The 24,844-nt window shown below is 31.6% G+C and overlaps 1 protein-coding gene across 1 annotated transcript in view; it reads right to left on the bottom strand.

Moving 5' to 3' along the window:
- The window catches only part of LOC109392331 (adhesion G protein-coupled receptor L3-like), a gene marked incomplete at its 3' end in the record, with an annotated part of 442,732 nt that overhangs the window by 161,133 nt on the left and 256,755 nt on the right, over positions 1–24,844 (bottom strand). The window contains exon 4 of the mRNA XM_019660703.1: positions 6,588–6,815. Coding sequence (XP_019516248.1) covers positions 6,588–6,642 — 55 coding nt within the window. The remainder of the gene's footprint in view (positions 1–6,587; positions 6,816–24,844) is intronic.

Below are 24,844 nucleotides of genomic sequence, written 5' to 3'. Positions count from 1 at the left end.
CTTCTCACAGGTTCTATACATTTTCTGCTCTGATATTTCTTAAGTAACTCACGCATTTCATTGCTGTTTTGATTCAAATCAGCAATGAACTGTGTGAGTTACTTAGTTACATACAATATGTATGTGTGACTCATATATCTGAGCCCAGTGTGGACTCATTAATTCTAAGAAAGTTCTTATTTCTTGAATCTACTGAATACATCATTATACCAAGTCAAATAATAATTACATCATAATATTTGCATTTTACTATTCTTATTTATGTTTTGTTCATTATTATATTAGCCAAAACTTTTGTAATTGTTTTAAAGACACTGTAGTAATGACAATGAAGGTAGTATTAATAATTTATTATCATTCATTTAAGATAGTTATGAATTAACCTAAAAAGGAATCATTTTACTTTCCATTTCTCAAGAGATTTTTTTCTAGGGTTAAGAAATATAATCAAATTTTATTTACAAGCATGTTCCTTTATAGTGCTATTTGTAATGGTAATATATCAATGACAGTGTTAGGCCATCAACATTACGGTTAGATAAACAATTTTAATAATTTTAATGAAAGCATAGAAGTTAAGGTTAAGACACATATTAAGGTTAAGTCAAAATGAAAGATAAATTTTATTTCTAACATTATTTCATTTTAAGGAAAATATGTGCACAAATACATGACAGCAGGAAAAATCTAAGAAACATTAATATTAATTATATCACTGGGTCATGGGACTATTAGATTTTTGCTTGCTGATTTAAATTTCTATGAGGAGAGTTACTTAATAAATAGGTGACACTGGTAATGGCAAAGCAATATATGAGACTATGTTCTTATAATTTACCGGTAATCTAAAACCTTGACTGCAGTACATTCAAATCACCACAAACTATAATATGTGTCGATGAAATAAATATAAAAGGCTTACCAAATACCAATGTGAAAGCCTATTTTTGTACAAAGACCTGAATCTATTACTTTTAAAAATACAACTGGCATATTTCTCTTGCAAATCCTTAACTAGCCTATTTGATCAAATCTTTTCATATGTGATAAGATTTTTTTTGATAGGAAGACAATTTTGTATATGCAAAGAAACTAATGCTGCTATTATGGAAATATAGGGGAAATATAGATTCAAATAAAATGAAAACATAATTACTAACACAATTCAAAGAGTTTATTTTCAACTTATCAATTAAAAACCTGAAAAGGTAGAGAATGAATTAACTCTAATTTTCAAAAGGGCCATTTTCTAAATTACCAAATTAAAACAGAGCTTAATATAATATACAGTCTCTGATGTGCATGACACATTAATGAGACTCTTTCCTACTGCATTTTAATTTTTCGACTGGTCAGTGAAGAATCATTTCCCAATCAGAAGAGAGGAAATAACCGCATTAAAAATGTACTATGGCTACTTATATGAAATTATAAATGTAAGAGCACTACCCTTCCCCTGAGAATGAAAGTAAACAGCAATGAAATCAAGACAAAAACAGAGAAGTACGTATTTCATATTACATATCCAATATTTTTAAATTCATTCAACATTAAGTATAGGACTACCCTATTGTAGTCACAGTCCACCCCAAGTGCAAGAAATATAAAAAATAAGATACGAACCTAACCACCTCAAGTAGGCACAATATATAAAATTTGAAAATAAGAAAATGCTATTTTACTCTCAAGGTATACACATTACTCTTCAGTATCACTACAATAAAATTCACATATAACATGTTTTGCAAGTGTGAAAGCAAAAGAAACTCCCAGTTGATAACCCGCATACCACGTGTGGAGAGAAGGTTTCTAAACACATTCTTCCAGAGGAATCCTATCAGCCATGCATATTTGTAGTTTACACTGTGGTAGTAGGGACTGCATAGTTAACTAAAAGAATATATATTTTGAAATTCAGCTCCAAATGGCTAATGAAGAAGATGCTGGATGTGTTCACAGTAACCTCATACATCATGGCCATGACACAGATTTTTCTGTATAACATATTTGACCACGAAAACAATGATATTACTACGAATCGCGCAAATTACCTAGGCTGGCAAACATTATAAACATTTCAAGGATGATTAATTTCTAAAAATAACAAAGTTAAGCAGAGCTTAGAAGTCAACCTGACTTTTTCACACTTAATAAAATATGACTTCATAAAAAGAATTATATGGTAAGATATTTTGTAGTAAAATATAATTCTTAACTTTCTCAAGCTTCACATCTTATTAGAAGTTAAAAAAAATATATGGGTATTATTTTAAACCACTGACACATTACATAGTATTATAACTGCTAAAATAGATTAATAATAAAATTCAAATTAATAAAAACATATATTAAAGCTATATGCATCTGATCATTGTTTTGTCCCTGCTAAGAACTGTTTATTATAATTAACTTCTCGAACACAGTAAAAAGCAGGTTAGCTTTTAAAGTCCATGAATATATAAACACACTTGCAATTTTAATGACAAGAAATAGACTTGCAGAGAAAAGGTATGCATACAATGGTTATAAAATTTTTAAACTCTATTTTTATGAAAATTTACTATAAAAATATGGTTTCCCTTTACACATAGAGAGCTCCAATGATCCTGTTTTCTATCTTTTCAATAGTGACAGATTATAACTACAGTTAAATTAAATGAGTTATATTTAAAAATACCTGAGCACCCCAATCACCTTTGCTCAATTCCCAGTCCATTGTGTCTTGGGTGAAGTCATACCTAGGACAGATCTCCTAAGCCCAGGTCCCACATTGAACCTTGGTATGCCTTTACTGCCAATTAGCATGAGCCCCAGGTGCCCACGTTATCATTGGATTATTGTTCTCCGATTCTATTATTTCCTCTTGTTCCCAATCACACCAACAGAACAAAAAAATAAATAAAAAAAATCCTTTATCTTCATGCAACACTACATTAAATAGAAGCAAAGAACTGGCCATCTGCTGTAGCTGCTCCTTGTTGCTTCTGCCAGGTCTCATTTCATTATAGATAAGGGTTTTATGGCTGTACAGGAAGGGGGCACATCATGGAAAACAGAAAGGGAAATACAGAGGCACACAGAGACATCGAATATGGAGAGATAAACATGGAACCAGAGACATTTCCTAATTTAAAAGAATTGCACACATATATATATATATATATATATATATATATATATATATATATATACACACACATACATACATATACATACAATGTGGACATACTGATTAATTTTGTTTTTCTATATAAATATTGGCCTGACTTTCTAGGATGATGTGACGATTATTCAACTAATGTAAACTTTATTCAGAATTAATTCTTTAGATTAGTTTCTATTTATAGATCACGCAAAAATGTTATCACAATTATATACTACCATACATACTGACAATTAATGCTTGCATCACTGACAATAATATAATATATATATTATATACTGACAATTATATACTAAGCCTTACAGTATATACTTAATATATGCTGACCTTATATACTAAGCCTTCATACATATTGGTTTAAAAATAATTTTGTTTAGATACTAGTATTAACAAATTTATGGCAAAACTTGAATACTGAGGTTTAAAGGGGAAAAGATTTATTTATTTCAAGTCTCAGGGCAAGAATTAGGACAATTATGCATTTTCCTTATTTAACAATGAGATGTTTAGTCTCTTTCAAGGAAGTTAGGGGTAGAAAAATCAAATATAAAGAAGATTTACCAAATGCCACACACTATGTTAGAAGCTATCCATATATTAATCTATCCATTCTTAAAATAACTGCATAGCATAAATCTTTACTCTTGCAGATGAAAAGTACACTTGTAAGTTTTTTAGTTATTGTAAGCTCCTTGATGGAAGAATTAAGAAGATTTTATTTTACTACCGTATTTTTAGAAGCTAGCACAGTTTTATGGCATATAGTGGGTGATAAACAGTATTTATTAACTAGTTTACAGAGCTAGGATGTGGCAAAGCTGATATTTTACTTCAGGTCTGTCAGATTTCAAAGCCCTGTCTGCCTGTGCTCAGAACATGAAAGAGTTAGAGGATCTGCGATTCTGCCTCACCTATCCCAAATGACCAGGAGAGGTGAGACGGGATTCTCCACAGGGAAGAATACCCTCAGTAGGAATTGATTATCTGCTGGCAGTAAGACCAGAGGTCACTAAGCCAGGTCCGTCATTTTAAATCCCCACTGGGTCTCATCATAGCTGCGTAACTTCAGTCAAGTTGCGCGACCACTTGATACCTCAATATTTTGAACCATAAAAAGTTAATGATAAAGATTATATTAACAAATATTATTAAATCAATGAGAATGTTGTGAGAATTAATCGTACTGATACATTTAAAGTTTATGGCTATAAAATCAGTAGTCATCATTATCATTTGCTCAAGAGAAAAAGATGGCGATTCAGGTCATACCCAGAAAAGTTAAGTGTCTATGGCGAGGAGGGCAGATAAAGCTGGCATCAAAAGAACAATAGGCAAGGAGATGTTATCAGGGAATGTTTTGGAAACAAGAGTACTTATATAATTTTGACATCCATTTAAACTCAGTCATCTAAGATTTGGGGTTATGTAATATTCCTTTAAGCCAGGTTGGTACGTATTCTAAAAATGTCCATCTTAGGAGATTTAAGCACTGATCAAAGGTTCATGTGTTCCTCTATTTATGAGGAAGCTGTGCTCCAAAAGGCTCTTCATGTGAAGCCCTTTATTTACAAGTCAGAAGTGGTACCACAACAGCAGTAGAGGAATCTATAGAAGGCCAACAAAGCTGACTTGCATTTTCTCTGGTGCCAGTTAAAATATCTATGCAAGGTAATAAGTAGATAGTTTCTATATTGTTTAGCCTGACATACTTCAAAAAATTAACAGAAACTAGTTCACATAAAATGGGAAGGATTACTTAAGTTTTTAGCCCAACATATTTTAAATACCAGGTAAATTTTCTATGCGCCCTATTAGGGGATTTAAAGTACTTCGCAGAGTTACATGGAGAGACCCGTGTGTGTGTGTGTGTGTGTGTGTGTGTGTGTGAAATTAACATGTTCAAGCACTTATTATTCATCACACATGTGCTAGATTCCTTACATATGCTATTTATTCAATCCTCACAAGAACCTTATGAGTGAGGCATTTTTATAACATCAAAAAACCTAACTAGAATCATCTTTAGATATACAGATAATTAGAAAAGCACTTGTTTAAAGCAACATCATTTTTTATTGTCCCATGTCACAGAATGTTATACGTACCCAAGCATGTGAATGTTTAAGTGCAGCACCAGAATATAAATTAGGGAAACATTTTGAAATTTTTGACAAAATTTACAAAATTTGAAACTAGATGGTTGTATAATTTTCCTTTCATTCTTTAAAATGGTGCTACACTTACACTGATATGTCAGAAATAAATGTGTTAAATCAGGGGAAATTTAGAGGAAAACTTCAAAAGAGACAGAAGTTATTTTATCCAGTTCTTATAATGCCAGCAAAATGCAATTCAAGTTGAAATGTAGGAACATAGGCCAAATTTGGAATTGCATCACTGATGAACTACAATAGTTTTCTGTAATCAATTAAAAACAAAAGTGAGCTAAAGAGACTAAAAATTCATTTCAGCTGTTTGATACACTAGAATATTCTGAGACCTCCTAAGCAGTGGTGAAGGCAGCTGTGTCCCTTTTTCTTTGCTATAATTACCATTAACATAAGAGGTAGTGACTATATTATACCATTTTCATCTTAGTGTAAAACCAATAGTAATTAGAAAACTTTAAATTGTGAAAAAGGAACATATAGACTTTAATTTGCTAGAGATTCAGTGAATATTATATACAAAATTGTATAGAATTTGTCTAGCTTACTTATAATTGTGTTTTATAAAATTTGCAAAGGTACATGATTCCTTAACTCTTATATTTGTGTTATAAATACCAAGATGTCTAAATAAAGTAGTCTTTTATGAGTATATTAGCATATTTCAGTAAAACTTCCTTTCTATATATGTTCAGGTTACTTTGATGTTTTCTGTTTTTTTCATTGAAAGATATATGAGAAAAACAATTTTCCTTTAATGAGAAATTTAGTTTGTATTCTATGTATTAAAAATTAAATAGAGTAGTAAACACTCAGAAACAAATGATTACTTGGTTTGGGAAAGCAGATATTTGGGGGTGTTTTCTTTTAAATGTGCATACTAGCAACACTAAAAATTATTTAAATTATAAAAATATGTAAGCCAAAAAATACACAATTTATACAGTTAATAATTGAGCTGATTTCCCTTAAGTGTAGTAAAAACAAAGAATAAATCATGCAAGAGTTTAAAAACAAAACAAAACCTTTGGTAATATATACATTACAAAAGTACCTTAAGAAATCAAAGTCGTATTTATTGCAGCTTAAGGTACATATTATGGCCTTTTACTTTAACTTATTTTACTTATTTTAACCATTAATATATGATAGGCAAAAGCTGTAACATCTTAAAGCAAAGATTTAAAGTAAGGGTCTAGTATAAAAAACTCAGATAACATTAAGCATTGAGCAAAAAAACTAATTGAAGGTCTTACCATGAACTGTCGGTGCTAAGAGCATCATGAAGACGAGTAGCTGTGCTGGCCACATGGTTATGTAATCAGGTGCTAGAGTGCCTCAAGAGCGAGTGTTTCAAATGTGAAACAAAATTAGTGTCTTTCTGGTTCCTCTTCTGTATCCCAAGACCGATGGTTAAAAAAAAAAATTAACTCAAAAAGAAGTATTCTTCAAAAACACAAATAGCAATATCCCAAATATGAATCCTGCAAACAAGAAAAAAAAAAAAGGGTGATCAAATACAGCTTTTCTTACCTTAATTCCTTGACAGTTTATCTCCTGACTAGAATATCTGTTATACCTCCTCACTTCATTTTAATGAATACAGGCATAGTATATAAAAATGAGTAAGTAACCTAAAGGACATTAATTATGCACATATTACCAGTGTTTATTTCCCAGGCCCCAAAAGGACTAAAATAAATGATTCAGTCTCACTGGACAAATTAATATAAATATACTATATTAATTTGTACAATAATTAATGATTAATTTGTATAATTTGTTATTATATATAAATAGATTTGAGACTTACTGTGTTGCTATGTATAAACATTTTCCACAAATGTAATTTGTACTAATTTTAGAATACTAAAAAAATTAATTCATTATCATTATTATGAGTTTAAAAACAACATTATTTAAATATATGAGTCTTACTTTTATACCAGGCCCTGATATCCATTCAGAAATTATTCTACATATTAACTACATTTCTATTCTAAGCATCTTTGTAAGTAAATCTGTTAAGATTATAGATTTATGCTAATTAATTATGCTCAAACATAATTCATTCATTCAACAATGGTTTATTGAGTGCCCCCTGAAATACAAAGCACTGGGCTAGGAACACGGGCTAGAATATTGAATAAAACATGCAACCAATTCTCCAGGATCTTACAACTTAAGATGAGGAATCTTGCTTAAAAGTATTAAATATATGCATGGAATGCACTAAAAATTTTAAGCGTTAAAAAGCTGTTTTACTAAAACAAACTGGTATGCCTGCCTGCTCTTAAAATCTAGATAGATTCATCTTAGGAAGCAAAAATACTAAAGGAACATGACCCAAATTTTGAAGGTTTTGTCTTTCACAGTTAGCAACTTTAAAATTCATCGGTCAAGTACAAACTGGATCTTCCTTTCCCACCCTCGTCTCTCTGTGTTTTTGATTCTAGTGATTGATATATATTTAAAGTAATTTCATATTTTGAGTATAAATTTAAACTTTTCTGGAAAGATACTTTCAAAAAAGAGGTAGTTTACTGAAGACTGTATTAATATTAATTAATATTAATAAAGACTGTAAAATTCCAAAATATTTCTGAAATACTTCCTTGGTTAAAAGGCAAAATTTCAGATTTATCTTCATTTCTGACACTGTTATTTGTAACATTGTAATTAACAGCACAGAGTCTGCAGCAAAACCACCCAATCTCAATTGCTAACTCTACTAGTACTGTGATCCTGGACAAGTCATTTATGCCCTCAGTGCCTTTGTTTCCTAACTGTTGTGGTGGGTGGAGTAACATTACTTAATTGATATGTTTACATGAACATTAAATAAGCTAAAATTTTTAATTTTTAGTTACATAAAACACAAAAAACATGTACTGCCGAGAATAGTGCCTAGCATGTGATAAGTGCTATATATCTTAACAATCACTATACATTTTAAGCGGTTTCAATTTTATCCTTTTCACCTGGATGTGTAACAAGAAAGATCATATGATAATTTAACTAAAAAAAAATTTGCCTAGTCACTATTGTATATCAGCTCCGAGAATGTTAAATATGGATACAACAGATATAAAAATTACCTTTTTAATCTTACTGACATTATTTTAAAAATGAAGCTCATGATATTTTACTCTTAAAATAAGGAAAGAATTGACAAGAAAAAAAATGTGATTGAGATAAAACAAGCTATGTGGAAAGAAATCATGTGCAACATTGTCATATTAGTCTCTTTTATTCACATTCTAACTTAAAAAAAAAGAGTTCAGAGCTTATTCTTTATTGTCATAAGGGTATAATTCTTTCCCCAAAATAAATTTTGAAATAAATTGCTAATTTAAATTATTTAACATGCACGCAATAATTTACTGGATATTTTAAAAAGCATATTTAAATTGATTGATAGACCAAGAAGTAAATCATACCCTCCCACCCTTAATATTCATTTACTGTCTTTTTCCCACCCTCTATTACCATTAATTACATGAGTGTCAAAAACTGGCATCAATAGATGTGTGTATAAACACAGACATCACGAACCCATGCATAAATATACAAAGAACTTACAGCCGCTGGAAAAATTTATGGGCAGCCATCTAGGTAAATAATTAATTCATTATACTAAATATTTACCATAGTGAATATTATTGAAAATGCAAATGACATAGAACAATTTTTCTCACAACTCGCACTATGTAGTATGAAAAACACAACACAGGAAATAAAGTCACAGATAAAGAAGAATAATCATTTCTTTAGTACCTATCATATGCCAAGCAATGTTCTATATATTACATAATTATCTGAATTAATTTTCCATACACATTTATAAAATAGATAATAGTATTTCATGTTTACTGAGAAAGAAAATCAGGCATGTTGCGCTGCAAGAATTTCAAACCAAATGTGTGACTCCAACATCAGTGCTCTTTCCTCTCTCTATAGTAGAAATAAACAAGAAACTGTACGAATAATTAGGGGTGTTAGTTGTGCAAAGGAAGGGGGAAATGTAGCAAGTTTCCAAAGAAGACTTAGGCTTTACTTAAATGTCATTTGATTTTGAAAAGTGGAGAATCTGGAATAGTGTAGATATACGACATAGTAGTGAAGGGACAAAAATAAAGAAAAAAAGATGTGTTTGAAAACACAGCCTAATTATAACATTGTACCCTTTGGAGTTTCAGGGAAAATTATTTCCATGGTGAAATATGAGGATTGCTTTTGTGAAGTCTGGCTTTGGTGAAAACCAGAATAGTTTACTCTGTAAGATACATATTTTCACATTCATGAAGTAATGGGAGAAGGCTACTTGACAGAAAGCATAAGGAATTACATATCTATCATTTATAATAATGGCTTAAGATGTTGTAGCATGGCATAAAGGCACTTCTAATTAAGATATTTTACATTTGATTTGGGCAAAGGAATTTGTTTTCATGATTACTGTGTAAACAGAGGTGGGGAAAGGAATTTAGAGAAAGAGAAGCTATTATTTGAAAGAGGATAACAGGTTGTCACACTCCAGCCTCACAACCTACCTACCTGTCACCCAACAGCCCCCCAAAATGGGCTAGTTTGGAGTCATATATATATATAATAAAATTCAAATTATTAACTAAATATATTTTAATAGATAACTGAAAGACAATATTGCTCATACCCTATAAAAGACAAATCCCTGCTCTTTAAATACCAATACTAAAAAAAAAAAAAGAAAAAAGAAAAATCTTTGTGGAGTGATGTTTTTTTTTCCCATTTGTATTACCATTAACTTTACCAAGCCAATCAGTTTTCATATAAAAGGGACTTTCACTCAACTCATTTCTGAAACATAGCTCTTCAAAAAACAGAGACGGAAAACCAAGAAAAGGCATTAGAAACTCATTTAGCTACATACAAGATAATTACTCATAAAAAAGACTTACTAAAGATATAAAGCATTTAACAAGTCAATTTTAAAATATATATATATCCATCTCCAATAAAATTTATTTAGCCTTTTTTAAGTACAAAGCTCTCTGCTAACACTATGGGACAAAATGGGGAGAGTGTGACTACTAGCCTAACATGTAATCAGCACTTTAAAACCATGTGCAATGAAATATCAATGTCAAAAGGTATACTCACCAATAATTACAGTGGGGCACAAAATGTGATATGTGTTATGTGAGATGTTCTAGCAACACAAAGAAAAAACTGTCAGGTTTTGCTTTGTGTGTACCAGTGAGAGGTTTAAAGTCATGCTGGCCTAATACTGAGGTGCTGAGCACGTTTTCATACCTCTCTAAATCCCAGTTTCCTCAACTGTAAGAGAGAAAACAGCATTCACCCCACCGGTTGATTTTGTGGTTTAGAGATAATGTAAATTACTGTCTGATGCAGAGATTGTCCAGTGATGGTGCATGTCTGTCAGGATGTGTCTGTCATTCACCAACTTCCTGTTTCCTTCACTCCTTCAGAATGAAGGACAAGCTATATGCCTTATCCAGCCCTCTCGCTGACATGTTAAGGAAACTAAAAACACAAGGGTCTATAGAGGCACCCTCTCCTTGAGAATTTTACTGCTGAACAATGCATATAAAAACAATGTGAGATTTTATAAAGGAGGAGTTTCGCAATGTTACTCGTGTTTAAAGTATACTTTATTACTTATGCTGCTGATTTCCATTAATAAATCAACACATTAGTGTTTAAAAGTTACTCTCAAATGGTGGCATTTATATTGTTTGTCAAAAATGACCACAATAGGGCATACAGTTTTGCCTGTGACCCTAGGCAAAGCTTGGAAGGACTGAATCTGTAGTGCAGTCCTTGAGTAGGTACTTGAAGTTTATATGTCCTCAAACAAAGCTGCCTAACTTCACTCTTCACAATATTCAAAATTAAAAAGTAAGGTTGATCAAAGTGTCCTAATTTGTACCATTAATATTTAAGATTATAATTATGAAGCTGTGTGAATTTGAGTCAAGTTCATCAAAAGTTAAAAAGAAATCACAACATGAAAAGATGTGCTACAAATGCTTTATGTAATTTTTTTCCTCATAAATTACATGGAAAATCTATTTATTACATTTAGACTAAATTTCATTTATATCTAGCACTATTAGACTCTGAAAATATTTGTTTTTTTGATTAGTACTGAAACAATAGTTCTAAATATAACACATTGATTCTATTTTGGGGAAACTCTCACTTTAAATTCCAGTGTCATAATTTGTTTTTCCTGTTTAATGTTTTCATATACACTTCTTTTCAAATCATGTTTGAAAATTTCTATTTTTACTTTATATTTACTTCCTTTCTACACTCTAAATAGAGATTAATATTAGAATCTCAACACCATTCATCTTGGAATTGTTACCTTCATTTCAAAAATTCTTACTCACATTTCAGTAAAATAACTTACTTTCAATCTTTACCCAAAGTAAACTGCATGTTATTTTACCTTTACTTCATAATAACCTAGACAAGACACTATATCTTCTTTACAGTATTTTTACATTTTTTCCAAATATTAAATGCTCACTTATCACAAATTCGGCTAAGTTCAATTTTTACTCCATATCAACTTTATAAATTTTTATTTTTCATACTTTATTTGGCATATTTACATTTTTTATCATGCAATTCTTGCTAGAGGCCTTATTTTTTTACATATTTATATGTGTCAAATGTATAAAATGCGATGTAGCATTATTTTAATAATTAATTATTATTCAGTCATGTAACCTCACTGGTACTTATAACACAGGAGTTTTCCATTTAGCCTTTTTTTTTCCCCTCCCCTCATCCCATACATGGGAATTATAGCTATTGCAAAAAAGAAAAGAGAGGGGGAGAGAAAGGGAAAGAGGGGGAAAGAGAAGGAGTGGGAGGGGGAGGGAAAGGGGGAGAGAGGAAGAAGAGAAGAGAGAAGAAGAGAAGGGAAAGGAAAAATGAAAAGAAGAAAAAAATGTGCTCTAGAAGTGTATATAAATATGACTTGGGTGTTATCTGTATTCTTCCAAGGTTAGTACATGGATTTTGAAATTTAAATGACTTGATATTACATTTACTAACAAATCAAGTATTTTTCACAATCCTTCTACATAAATTACATATTTAGTGATATAACATTGACATATGGTAACTTATGAAAAATGATATAAATTTCAAAAAGGATTAATGTAGTTATTTAATTTTTCATTTGTCACTCCCTTAGCAAGAAAATAAATATATTTTATCATAACAGAGCATCTAGGTAATTATGGTTTGAGTGCACCATAGCTCATTTATAAATAAGATCCATTCATAATAATCAAAAGAGCCAAGTATCCTGAGAAATATTATTTATTTAATAAGACTGGAAATTAATTTCAAGTATTTAATTTATGCATAGATGCTTTGATGAGGGGCTATAATGCTCATTATTAAAATTTAAGATAGCCATATTTTCATGATTTACTAATATTACTAACATTGTACAATCATAAGCACATATACAGCAATGCTTCATAGCCCAGCCCATATCCTAGGAAATAAAGGTGCCATCTTTTCTCACAAAAATATATTTCCAAAGCAATTCTATATGGAATACTCCCTCTGATGGGAATGGGAGTTCTAAGATATATTAACTGTTAGAGGAGAGATGAAAACTTAGATGACTATAACACAACTTCCTCTCATCACGATCCTATAGTATTTCAAAATGTTTGATGTGATGATTACTGGGTAGAAGCAAAACGAGCTTTAAAGAAGTTTAGATTGAGTAAAATATGTAAATTTAAAAAATGCTAGCTATAACTTACAATGTCTGAAACCTGAAAATATAATTTTCCTTTAAAGGTTTTTTGTTGTTTGCTAAAAGAATTATGTATATTAATTATTTTACATGTGAGAGCATTTGAGTATACTATGTGAGTACACTATGAAATTAGAAAAGCACTGCTAGTTTGGGTCCTACTATTGATCATAGCATTTTTTAAAAATTAAACAATTCCTCTTAACATTTGACAATGAAAACCAAAGTTTATTGATTAAATAACGCTTATTAAAGCTTCTTATTACAAAAAGGTTCAAATATCTCTCATTTCTTTCAATATGGAATCAAATCACATTATATTAAAAAGTTATTGAAAAATATTTTGTTACTGAGTCTAGTAGCAATAAGGAAATGAATATTCAAGCAATGAATTTTTTTTTAAATAGCGCTAAATACCATTGAAAACTTATAGAGGACAAATTATCAATCACCTAATTTAACATTTTCAAAAAATACTGAATTGAATCAATTCACACACATGGCATAGTATTTTGGAGGTCATTATTTAACACAAAAATGTGAAACGGGTTTGGTCACAGAGGGTACATTAGACATTTACAGAATAATTCTTGAATAAAAGAGGAGGGAAGGGAGAAAAAGGACAAGAGATAATGCAGGAAATACAAATAATAAAATATGAATCCAAATATAATAAACAATAGAGTTTTAAAAGAAATAAAGAAAATAGCATAGCTTAGAAGACCTGGAAGACCTGCAAGAAGAGAATGATAATTGTGCCAGAATTTGAAGAACATATACGATGTCCCTAAATTGTAGTAGAGGAGGAACATTTTGGGTTAAGAGTTATTATGAAGAAAGGTGAAGAGCTGATAAATAAACAGAGCCTGTTACAGAGTTCTAATAGGTTTGTCAGATCTATTGAGTAAGTGGGAAACAGTAGAAAAGAATACAGACAATCCACTAGGGCAGAATAGAAAGGGTTTTCAGGAACATAAAAAAGAATCTGAATTCAATTTGATTAGTTTCAAACCTTCCATTTTGTAATATTTAATAATTCTGTAATAGTTAAAGGCACAAATTACATAAATACATAAAAAATAACAGCAAATACTTTTTTTTAAGATTGAGGATGAATATTTATAGTGAGTATATTCCAAAAAATTTTATAATCTTCTATATTGCTCCTAAACACTTGAACAATTTGTTCTGAATTTGTCTAAGTGGTTTTTGATTTGAAATAAAGAAACAGAGTTAATAGAGGTATTAACTGAAATAGAAGTATTAAGTGAATTATTAAATTAATAAACTAACTGGTGTTTAGATAGTACCTAACATGATACCACACAAAAATAATGCAGCATTTGCATTTTCATATTATGATAATTTTGTCAGGGTTCCAACAGGCATACTCCTGCTTAGTAGCCATTACGCTACTTGAGAATATTGATTCCAGAGAATTACAACACTTAAAGGTACAATGGTATTGTTATCCATTTGGCAGTACAATACTACCAAATAACAGACTATAATTGGATTACTTATCAGTACAGATGTATATTTTATAACACATTCAAGTCAAATGAAACCTGGAAGCAATTTTATATACCCTAAGTATGTATTTGCCTGACCTAGAACTGGATGTGGCCATGTTTTTCTTAGTCCTTTACTTCTGCACATATTCTTAAAAATTCTAAGCACCTGTCATTAAGTATGAAACATTGCATCTGTCAGAGCCACCAGAAGCACCATGAATACAAGGCATGACATGAGCTTTGGAGTGAGAAAAGGCGTTTTAAGTCCTCTCTCTGCAAGCTGTGATCTGTATGACCATAGGCAGATTACTTAAATTTTCTATAGCCTAATGTTTACATCTGAAGTTAATACTTATTCTACCAAATGGTTATAAGGCTTAAATAAGGATATATGTATATGTACATGTATATGTATATGTATATGTAATCTATAATGATTCTTGGCAAGAGTAGACATTCAATAAGTGAGAATAATTCCTGTTTTCATTTAATGAAGGGTTTTATATTCAACAGTAGGGTTATAACTGGTAAATGAGATTGCATTTGGTGGTGCATGGGACAAAAGAACATTTAACAAGAGGTTGTGAGTGGTTGGGTGAAAATGGGGATAGAGTCAGAAGGTACATCAAAAACACCATGCTTTTTGTAGATTACACTGTCATGGTATATAGCAGAAAATGGAGGGGAAAAGAAAAATACCTTAGGTTACCAATATCAGTAACAACATTTGCCAGTTAGTATGGTGAGAGTTCAGTCACCTACAAGTCCAGATTGTGATTTAAAATATAGATCATTTAAAGAAAGTCAAGACACCGTTTTTTACAGTTTTAGAAATATCACAGTTATGTATTTTGTCATGGTGAAAGGAAAAATAAATCAGGACAGAAAATACAAGGAAACAACAGAGTATGGGTACAAAAGATACCAAAAAAAAGTTAAATCAATTTGGAAAAAGGGAGAGTAGATCAGGACTAAAACCACATTTCCACTAGAACTTTCACTCAGGTGAAAAGTTCTTCATTCCTTCCCTACTATCTCCTCCATAAGTTTCAGAGAGATGAGAGCAAAGGAAGACAATTTTTAATTTAATTATTTTTTAAAATGTTACACTTTTCAAGCAATGAAATGTTAAATCTCTAACACATTATCAGAAATGCTAACAAACAATATTTTATTGCTTAAAACACACATTTCCTTATAATTATATTTCAAACATAAATTGATGTTATGTTAGAAAACAAGTAATCTAGGAAGGTAATTTTAATAAGAAAGTTCTTTAGAGTATCTCAAGTCCCATCTAATTGTCTTTCAGATAATGCTATGATCTAATAAGTGTCTATTAATGTTTAGGAACAAATTTGGATTTAATGAACATTGCCATTTTTGGCTTTAAGGCACCATATCATTTAACAATGAAGCAGATTGATGTTTTACACAGGATCATTTTATTGTGAAGTATCCTTAAGTTAACCTCTTCCTGGGGATCCCACAAAGCATTTGATTGGAGTTTGTTTCCAACAGACTTTGAAGAAGATAATATCTACCACCATTGACATGTTCAAAATAAAATAAAATAAAATAAACAAGTCTGAAATTAAGCTATGTATAATTATGATAATGCAACTAGTTGGAAAACAATTCAATTGCTTGAATTGAGATAATTAAAACTAAAACACAGATTTCATACTCTCTGTGTACATGATTTAAAAATATATTTGATGTAAAAAATAGATCCTTTACTTTGCTCTTCAAAAATGAAAATACTCATAAAATCTCAAATTTTTATCATCAATATTAACTGAATAAGTTATTATTCAATATTGAATAAGTCTGAATGCATATAGCTATTATTTAAGAGGATATTCAAGAAACCAACAATTGCTTAACAATATGTCATTTATGACAATAATCAAGGATTGATTTCTATGTTTCTAACAGAAATATAAATTAGTAAGGGCAGGCAAGCTACAGCTTAAAAAAAATCAGAACACAACAGGTGTCTACTTCAAAGTAAATAATTCCATTTCTAACAGGAACATATGAATCTATCCCAAAATCTAGAGTACCAGTCAAATAACAGTCTTCCTCATAACAACAGCTAACTCTATAACAACTCCAAAGAAAGGAGCTATTATTATTCATAAATGACAAATGAGGAAACTGAGGGAGCAAAACATGAAAGATCTTACTGAGGACACATAGCTACAAACAAAGGAGCCCAGATATTCATTTAACCAGTCTAGACCCATGGTTTGTGCTTTCATTCATTAGATTCTATTGCCTCTCATCACTTCTACTGACTATGGATTCTGCAGCATAAATATAAACTGAAAGTTTGTGTCCGCCAAAACTCATATGCTGTATACAATCCCCAATGTGATGGTGTTTATAGGTGGTGCCTTTGGAAGGTGATTAGGTCATGAGAGCAGAGCCCTCATGAATGAAATTAATGCCCTTATAAAAGAAACCCCAGAGAGCTTTCCAGCCCTTTCCACCTGTGAGGTTAAAGCAAGAAGGCAGTTGTCTGTATAACACAGGAAGTGGGCTCTCACCAGAACCCAACCATTCTGGCGCCCTGATCTTGGACTTCCTAGTCTTCAGAACTGTTAGAAATAAATGTCTAATTGTTTATTAGATACCCAGTCTATGGGACTTTTAATTTAGTAGCCTGTATGAGGATAACACCTAATGTAAATGTAAGGGACTTTTAGCTAGGTGTGATTAGTGTGTAGGATACAGCTCTACACTGAAATATTCTGTTGGGAGCCGGCTGCGCCTCAGTGTTTGACATGGCCAAGCACACTGCTATTGTGACAAATTCTGAAGCTCTGACTGAGAAACAGATACTGCTTTATGTCTTGGAAAATTTAAATTCCCCTTTGGATGCCCCCCAGTAGGATAAAGATCTGACACCCTTTCTTATATTGATTGTTTTATTTACTTTAACCAAATAAGTGAGTTTTGGACATATTATGATAATTCTGTTTTACTGTTAGTTTCTTAGTAATAGACAAGTTATGCACCTTATAATTCTTAAGATCCTGTTTAGCCAGTAGTGTTTGAAATAATTGCTAAGTAATAAACATCCTTTAGGCGCCAGGGCAGGAACTCTGCTCCGGCCACAAAGCCAGTATAGGTAAAAATTGAAACGTTGTTAGGATAAGTTAGTCATTAGCATAGAACAGGTCAGGCTGTACCCTGTAACAGAAACATCAGGAGGAAGAAAAACAACTTCCAAAAGGGCAAAAGTTTAACTCTGGAAAAGGTCAACTACCCAGTATAAAAGGGACATGCTGTAAGAATAAAGTGAGACACCTCTCTTCTTGAAAAAGCTCTCCTGTGTCTCCGCGGCCTCTGCCTCCACCTGAGGGAATCTCTGGACCTGCGGGAGCTGGTCTCCCGCAATATTCAAATTCAGATTGAGAGAATCATGCCATAAACAGAAGGACTTCATTATCTTCCATCTGAATAATTCCTACCTGACATCAAGTACTTGTATGTCTTGGAACATCTGAATAGATATTAATAACCTATTTTATCCATGCTTGTTTTTGGGTGAGTTAGAGGCAAGGCCACAGACTTCATTAAGTGAGTTTCCCAGGAATAATGGCCTTGGAGGTTCTTAGAAGCCAAGTAAGTGCTTCTTAAATTATATAAAAAGTTGAAAACCATCAGTTGAAAGAAAAAACAATATTTCCTAAATGAAAAAAATATAGATATTTTTAAAGATTTTATTGGGGAATTGGGGGAGGGAACAGTGTTGGGAAATCAGGGAAGGGGAACAGACAAGTTGCTGTCCTTTTGTTCTTCAGTCTAGTTGTGGAGGACGTCGTTTCACTGGCCCATGTTGGTATCATTGTGCTCTTCCCAGGTGAGGCAGATCCGTCACTGGCTATTCATTGAAAGGCCACTCACCGTTGCTCACGGCTGCTCACGCTGGCTGCCGGCCACTCACGGCAGCCCACTGCAGCCCCACTGCAGCCTACGCTGTCGCCAACGACTCACAGCAGCCCAGCTCCGGGTCGAGCTGTTGTTCACCATCTTAGCTATAGAAGGTGCAGCATCCCTGGCCCATGTGGAGTCCGAACCAACTGCCCTGCTGCTCAGAGCTTGAGCTCCCAAGTCAACTCCCAACCAACGAGCCACTCAGCTGGTCCCAGTGAAATTATTAAAACACTTCAAAATCTAATTCCAATCAGCATGACTATTTAATTCTGTTATTAAAGTAATTTTTCCAAGAAGGGAACTGAGATTACATTGCATGTTACTAAGAAAAAGCAACTGCATCTTCAATGTAGAATTATTTGTGACTTTATCATACTTATTTTCACTTCAAGAATCAAATGACAAATGATTAACCAAGCTAGGCTCAATCCTTTCCAATGTTTAGTGGATATTTATCATCTTCAAAGGCTTTATGATTGCGATTAACTGTTGGGTGCCAGGAAAGTCATGAGGCATTTTTCAATGAAAAACATAGAAAAATGCATCATGACTTTTCCGACAACCCAATAGTACTGTTTTTGTGTTTTGTGTTTTTTTTTCCTTTTTGGCAATTTTATAACTGAAATTAACTGACCACTTTGTGATTGACAACTATGACAATGTATTATATCTGGTGTTAGTTTGTGCTCTAAGTGAAGTTTCAGGGTTTCAGGGTTTGATGTAAAACCAACATAATCACATATTCTCCTGTAAAATTCTAAAATTGATAATTATCATGGCAAATAGGACTACAGTTGACATTGGTGAAAAGGTTGTTTCCATAGCTGTGAACAATAAACTTTAAATGTCAAATTAAGATGACCAGAATTGTATCAAGCAACAGGACACCAAACTTGGCATCATCTCATTTCTTAACATGATTTCTCTGAAAATAGTGACCATTACTAAATAATGGACTTAAAAATAAAGCTTAGAATAGAGAAACTACAAATAAATGAGAAAGTAATGTCAAATTCATTCTATTCCAATTCCTCCTAGCAGATAAGGGGAAAAAAATACTCATTTATTTAAACTTTCTTTGAAGACTTCCCAAACCAAGAGGAATGCAGGGGAAGCTAAATCTCATTAAGAGCTAGATGATTATATCAGAGTTTCCCTGTGGTTTAGTTATCCTGACTGGTCAGTCCCATTCATCTCTTTCATATAAACAATTTGACTTTAAAACCTTGATATTCACATTTCTTAAAAATTTCAATAGGTCTCTTTTTTACTCAAAAGCAATTTACACAAGTATTAACACAAAAGAGATGATTATAAAATAGTGGAAAATTTTAAACATGTATAGCAGACAAGATCTAAAATAATCCCTTCAGGACCTCCTTATTTAAAAAAGGATATCTATGTTTTAAATAGCTTGTTCTTCAGATTATGAAAGAATGTATTGTCTTTTGTGATCCACAAAGTATTGCAAGAGAGCTTTCCTGTATTTCATTCCTTGTAGTTAGTGTATCAGTAGCAACCATGCGGGATAAAGAATACACATGTTTTGCAAATTATCTCATCTCAGTAGGGTGCACCTGGATAGGTCTCAAGTTAAACATCTTCCTTAATGGCCCATTATGAAGTATCAGTGCCTAAAATACCCAAAGGAAGGTAGGGACCATTACTGCCAAGGGAGAGTTTCTAAGGTTGTAGCATATGATGCAATACTTCTACTGTAACTTCAGCTTAACTGGGAGTTTATTTAAACACGTATCTATGGTTTTAACATCAATAGCTACCACAGTAATGTTTAGCGTAACTGCAAGACACAGATTAAAAATATGAGTGCATCAATACATTTTTATACTAATGCTTTGATAATTAGCATTTATAGGTAGCAAACACATTATAAAATGGGCCATTTTTTTAAAAGTTAACTTTAAAGATAGCAAATTGCACTTGGAAGAATAGCTACTATTCTTCATAAAGAAAAAAAAATGCCTAAAGTAAAATTAATCTTTAGAGTAAGGTGTATATAATTTAGTAGAGATGATAATTACTATAACAGCTATTCTTACGGGGTTCTTAATAGGTGCTAATATACTGACAGCATTTTAACTTTACATACATTTCTTTTTATTTACTCTAACTATAATAATATAAAACAAGTATAAGATGGACCTAGTGGCATTCCAGCTTTCAGGATAAAGAAGCCTATTTTCCCATCAAAAATGTCTCCTCAACTTGCAGGGTTTTAATAGGTAGACAAAGGGCAAACAGGGAGCGAAAGGAAAACCACAATGAAACTATCCTTTTGTTCCATCCATCTTATTTCTGTTAGTCCTATCACTGTTGAAACTGACGTGCAGCAGCATGCATGCAAGCATGCTTAAATAAATAAATAATAAATAGATAAATAAATAAATAAAGCACCAGTTGTGTCTGGAAATAAATAAACAAAATGTTGTAAACAAAGAAAAAAAACACAAGCAAAAAAGAAAAGAAGGGGAAATTTCCAAGTGAAAGTACCTCAGTGCAAAGAAATCACTAAATTGGTTTGGCTAATGTACCTAAGATGCCAAAAAAAAAATGTATATACATAACTTGTATTCGTCTTTTGTTTTTGGTATATATTGAGTATTACAATTTTAATACAGTTTTTTCCTATCCTAAAATGTGTATACTTTTTTTGGCATCCTCTGTATTTAAATACAGGATAATAAAGGGTGTATTCAGAAAAGAAACATATAAGCCAAGTACTGTTTTGATTCAAATAATTAAAGAATTTTATAACATAACTCATGATACTCACTAATATACTAATTTATTCATTCAAACATGTATATTTTCCATAACTGTAAATATTACCACATAGAAAGCATATACTCTTTATTATACAATTCATTCATATTTGTATCCAAAAAATATTGCAACTCAAAATTTCTGTGATTTTAATAACCTAGTACAAGAGAGCATGAATACATAATCTAAAGCTATAATTAGTCAATTGATTTTTCTCAGTGTATCTTCTATATATTTGTATATTTTCTAATAATAAAAATAAATACCATCTCATTAAACAATGTCAAGCACTTATCATTTAAGAAGTTACAATGAACAATTCCTGAAGATATCTACACAAATAATAGTATACATCTTCTGAGGTAGAGAAATAATTAAGCCAATCAACTATACTGACTTAAATAAAATAATTGGTTAAAAACAAAGAAAGCCTTGGTAAATGAAAAAGTAATAATTAAAAAAAAACAGCCTCATTGAAAATGTGAAGGAGTATGAAAAGCTACCCACAATAAAAAGCATACATATCTCACCTAGAGATCTTTTTCCTTTTTTTTAAATTAAAGTTTACTGGAGTGACAATTGTTAGTAAAGCTACATAAGTTTTAGGTGGGCAATTCTGTAATCCATCATCTATACATCACATTGTGTGTTCACCACCCAGAGTCAGTTCTCCTTCCATCACCATATATTTGATCCTCTTTACCCTCATCTACCACCCTCCTCCCTCCTTACCCTCTGGTAACCACTAAACTATTGTCTGTGTCTATGAGATTTGTTTCTTCATTTGTTTTCCTGTTCTTCTGTTGTTTTCAGTTTTATATCCCACATATCAGTGAAATCATATGGTTCTCTACTTTTTCTGTCTGACTTATTTTGCTTAGCATACTAATCTCAAGATCCATCCATGTTATTGCAAATGGCAATATTTTATATTTTCTTATGGGACAATAGTATTCCATTGTGTGTGTGTGTGTGTGTGTGTGTGTGTGTGTGTGTGTGTGTGTATTATATCTTCTTTATCCAATCAAGGTCTTTACAGTGAATGCTCTGGATGTCCTATCTTTATAAAGTGCTCAAAAACCAGAAACTTCAATGAAATGATCTCATCAATTTGTTTCCCATTAGGTGATAACAGTACATAATTATCTCCAAGTTATATTTAAATGAATTTAGCCCAAACAGCAACTCAAGCTAAATAGAGATTATGCAACTGAAATGCATAAGGAAAGAAAACTTGAAAAAACAAGCATAAATGTGGCTGTCCAAAATTATCCAGACTAAGATCATTTAATATAAATGCATATACGAAACTTTTTTCATACATTTTTACTTTCTTAATAATTAAGAAATCTAAAATAGCTTAATGGCTCCTATTTCTTTAAAGATAATATTGTTTTGATCCCCACAAAAAGCATTTTCCCCTCTTTAGATAAAAATGTCTTTGAGTTATGTAGTTTAAAAATTATATTTATGTTTCAGTACATAAATCATTTCTTTGTTCAGTCCTTTCTCAGCAGAATGATGATTCACAAGGACAATTCAGGAGCATATAGGTTCTAAAGTAACCAAAATTGGCAAGCTGTACAAAAAGATATATAGTGTCATTGCTTAACACTTGGCTCTAGCAAGAAATAAAGTAAGGAAACAGATTGACTGTGATGGAAAATCCATCAGAAACAGCCAAAGTGACAGGTTATTATACATATATGTCTGGATCCTTTTTTAACAATTTATTTAAATAGTTTCATAATTTGTTTTACAGTGATGGCACACAAAAAGCCAAACTAGATAATCCCTATAATGGAAAATGTTCAAAGATCTTTAGGCTAAAAGCATTTTTTTAATTCAATAACTGTATTTGTACTAATTTTTTGAGTCAAAATGTTTGTGAATTACAAAATTAAAAATCTTTATTTTACCTGTTTTAGGATCAATACTTATCTAAGTTTTCTGGCTTTGCTTTGACAGCAATACTGCAATTCCTGAATAAGGTATAGTTGAAAACAACCTAAAGAATACATTCATTCTCCTTGCATTTTAGACATTGATTTATTTTTAAGTGGTGTTCCCTAAAGTATCTCAAGACAATTCCATTTAGGAAGAAAAGACGGTCTGGCTTTTATGAAGAATTAACATACCAAAGATTTTTTTAAACTGGTATGCATGAAACATGACACAGTTTAAACAAAGTTTATATCCTTTACTGCATATTTTCCTAAAATTGGTAAAATAAAGTGAAGATCATTACTTTTCTTTGTGAAAGTGCAAGACTTTTAGCCAACTAAAATAGTGGGCTATGGATAACAGTTCTTATTTTCTTGTTCCTCTATCATATGCCTTAGTTTTTACTTTTAATGAAATGCATATTCTAATAAGCGGCCTAAAATAAAACACAGATAAACATACTTTATCTCCAACTTCTCCACTGTCTTAATAAGGGAACCTAAATAATAAATAAATCCCAAACATTCCTAACATAAATGTCTCCATGGATGAATTTTATTTAATGGTTTTCCATCACCTTGTCATTGGTGTTATTTAATGCTAACAAACCACATCACTTTTGTCCACATAAAGGACAAGAGCATTTGTTGTGGCTCTTTTCGGCCTTTTAAATTTGGATAATTCCAAGATACATCTTCAGCCAGCTCCATCATTACACCTGACTAGACTGAGAAACCCAGGGTCTACCCAGTAGCATCTTTGATCAGTACATGCTATTTACAGAGCACCGTATAGCTTTCTTTCTATTCTTTGCCTTTTCTTGTTACTCTTTTATGTGTTCATCATACAAATAAAGATTTGCAATTATTAGGTCATTTTGGTTAGAATGAAGAAATGCATGAAATTATTTGATTAAATAATTTTTTTATTTCTATTCTATTATTGAGCTTACTATACATTAATTGGATCATTGACAATTATATAACGTCAGACTCTAGCTGACTGAAATAAATCACTGTTCATTACCACAACCAGGATATTATTAGAAGTATATTAAGTATATTTTAAATTTATAATTATATATAAAATATCAAATTGACCATTAGAAACTCTTCAGAAAATAAGTCAATGTTTTTAGTGTAATTCACTTGATTTAAAAATAAGAATTTTAGAGAAAGACAAATATCATATGATCTCATTTATACGTGGATTCTAAAGAACTGAATGGGTGGGAGAAGTGGATGGAGATAGTCTCAGAGACACAGAGGAAGAACTGAGGGTTGCTAGTTGGGAGGGGGTGGGGATGAAGGAGAAGGGGAAGGAATGAGACAGTACAAATTGGTAATTGCAATATGGCCTCAGGGATAGAAAAAGACAGTCTGAGGAATATAATCAATAATGTTGTATTTCTTAGGGGCCAGATGGACCCATGTCCTTTTTGGGGAGTCCACTTCATAGTTGATGTAGAGGCCTGACCACCGCATTGTATTTCTGAAACTGATGTTGAATAATACTGTATGTCAACTATAAT

Source organism: Hipposideros armiger, unplaced genomic scaffold (genome assembly GCF_001890085.2).
Source record: "Hipposideros armiger isolate ML-2016 unplaced genomic scaffold, ASM189008v1 scaffold_325, whole genome shotgun sequence".
Classification (NCBI taxonomy): domain Eukaryota; kingdom Metazoa; phylum Chordata; class Mammalia; order Chiroptera; family Hipposideridae; genus Hipposideros; species Hipposideros armiger.
This window is presented reverse-complemented; position numbering and strand designations above follow the sequence as displayed.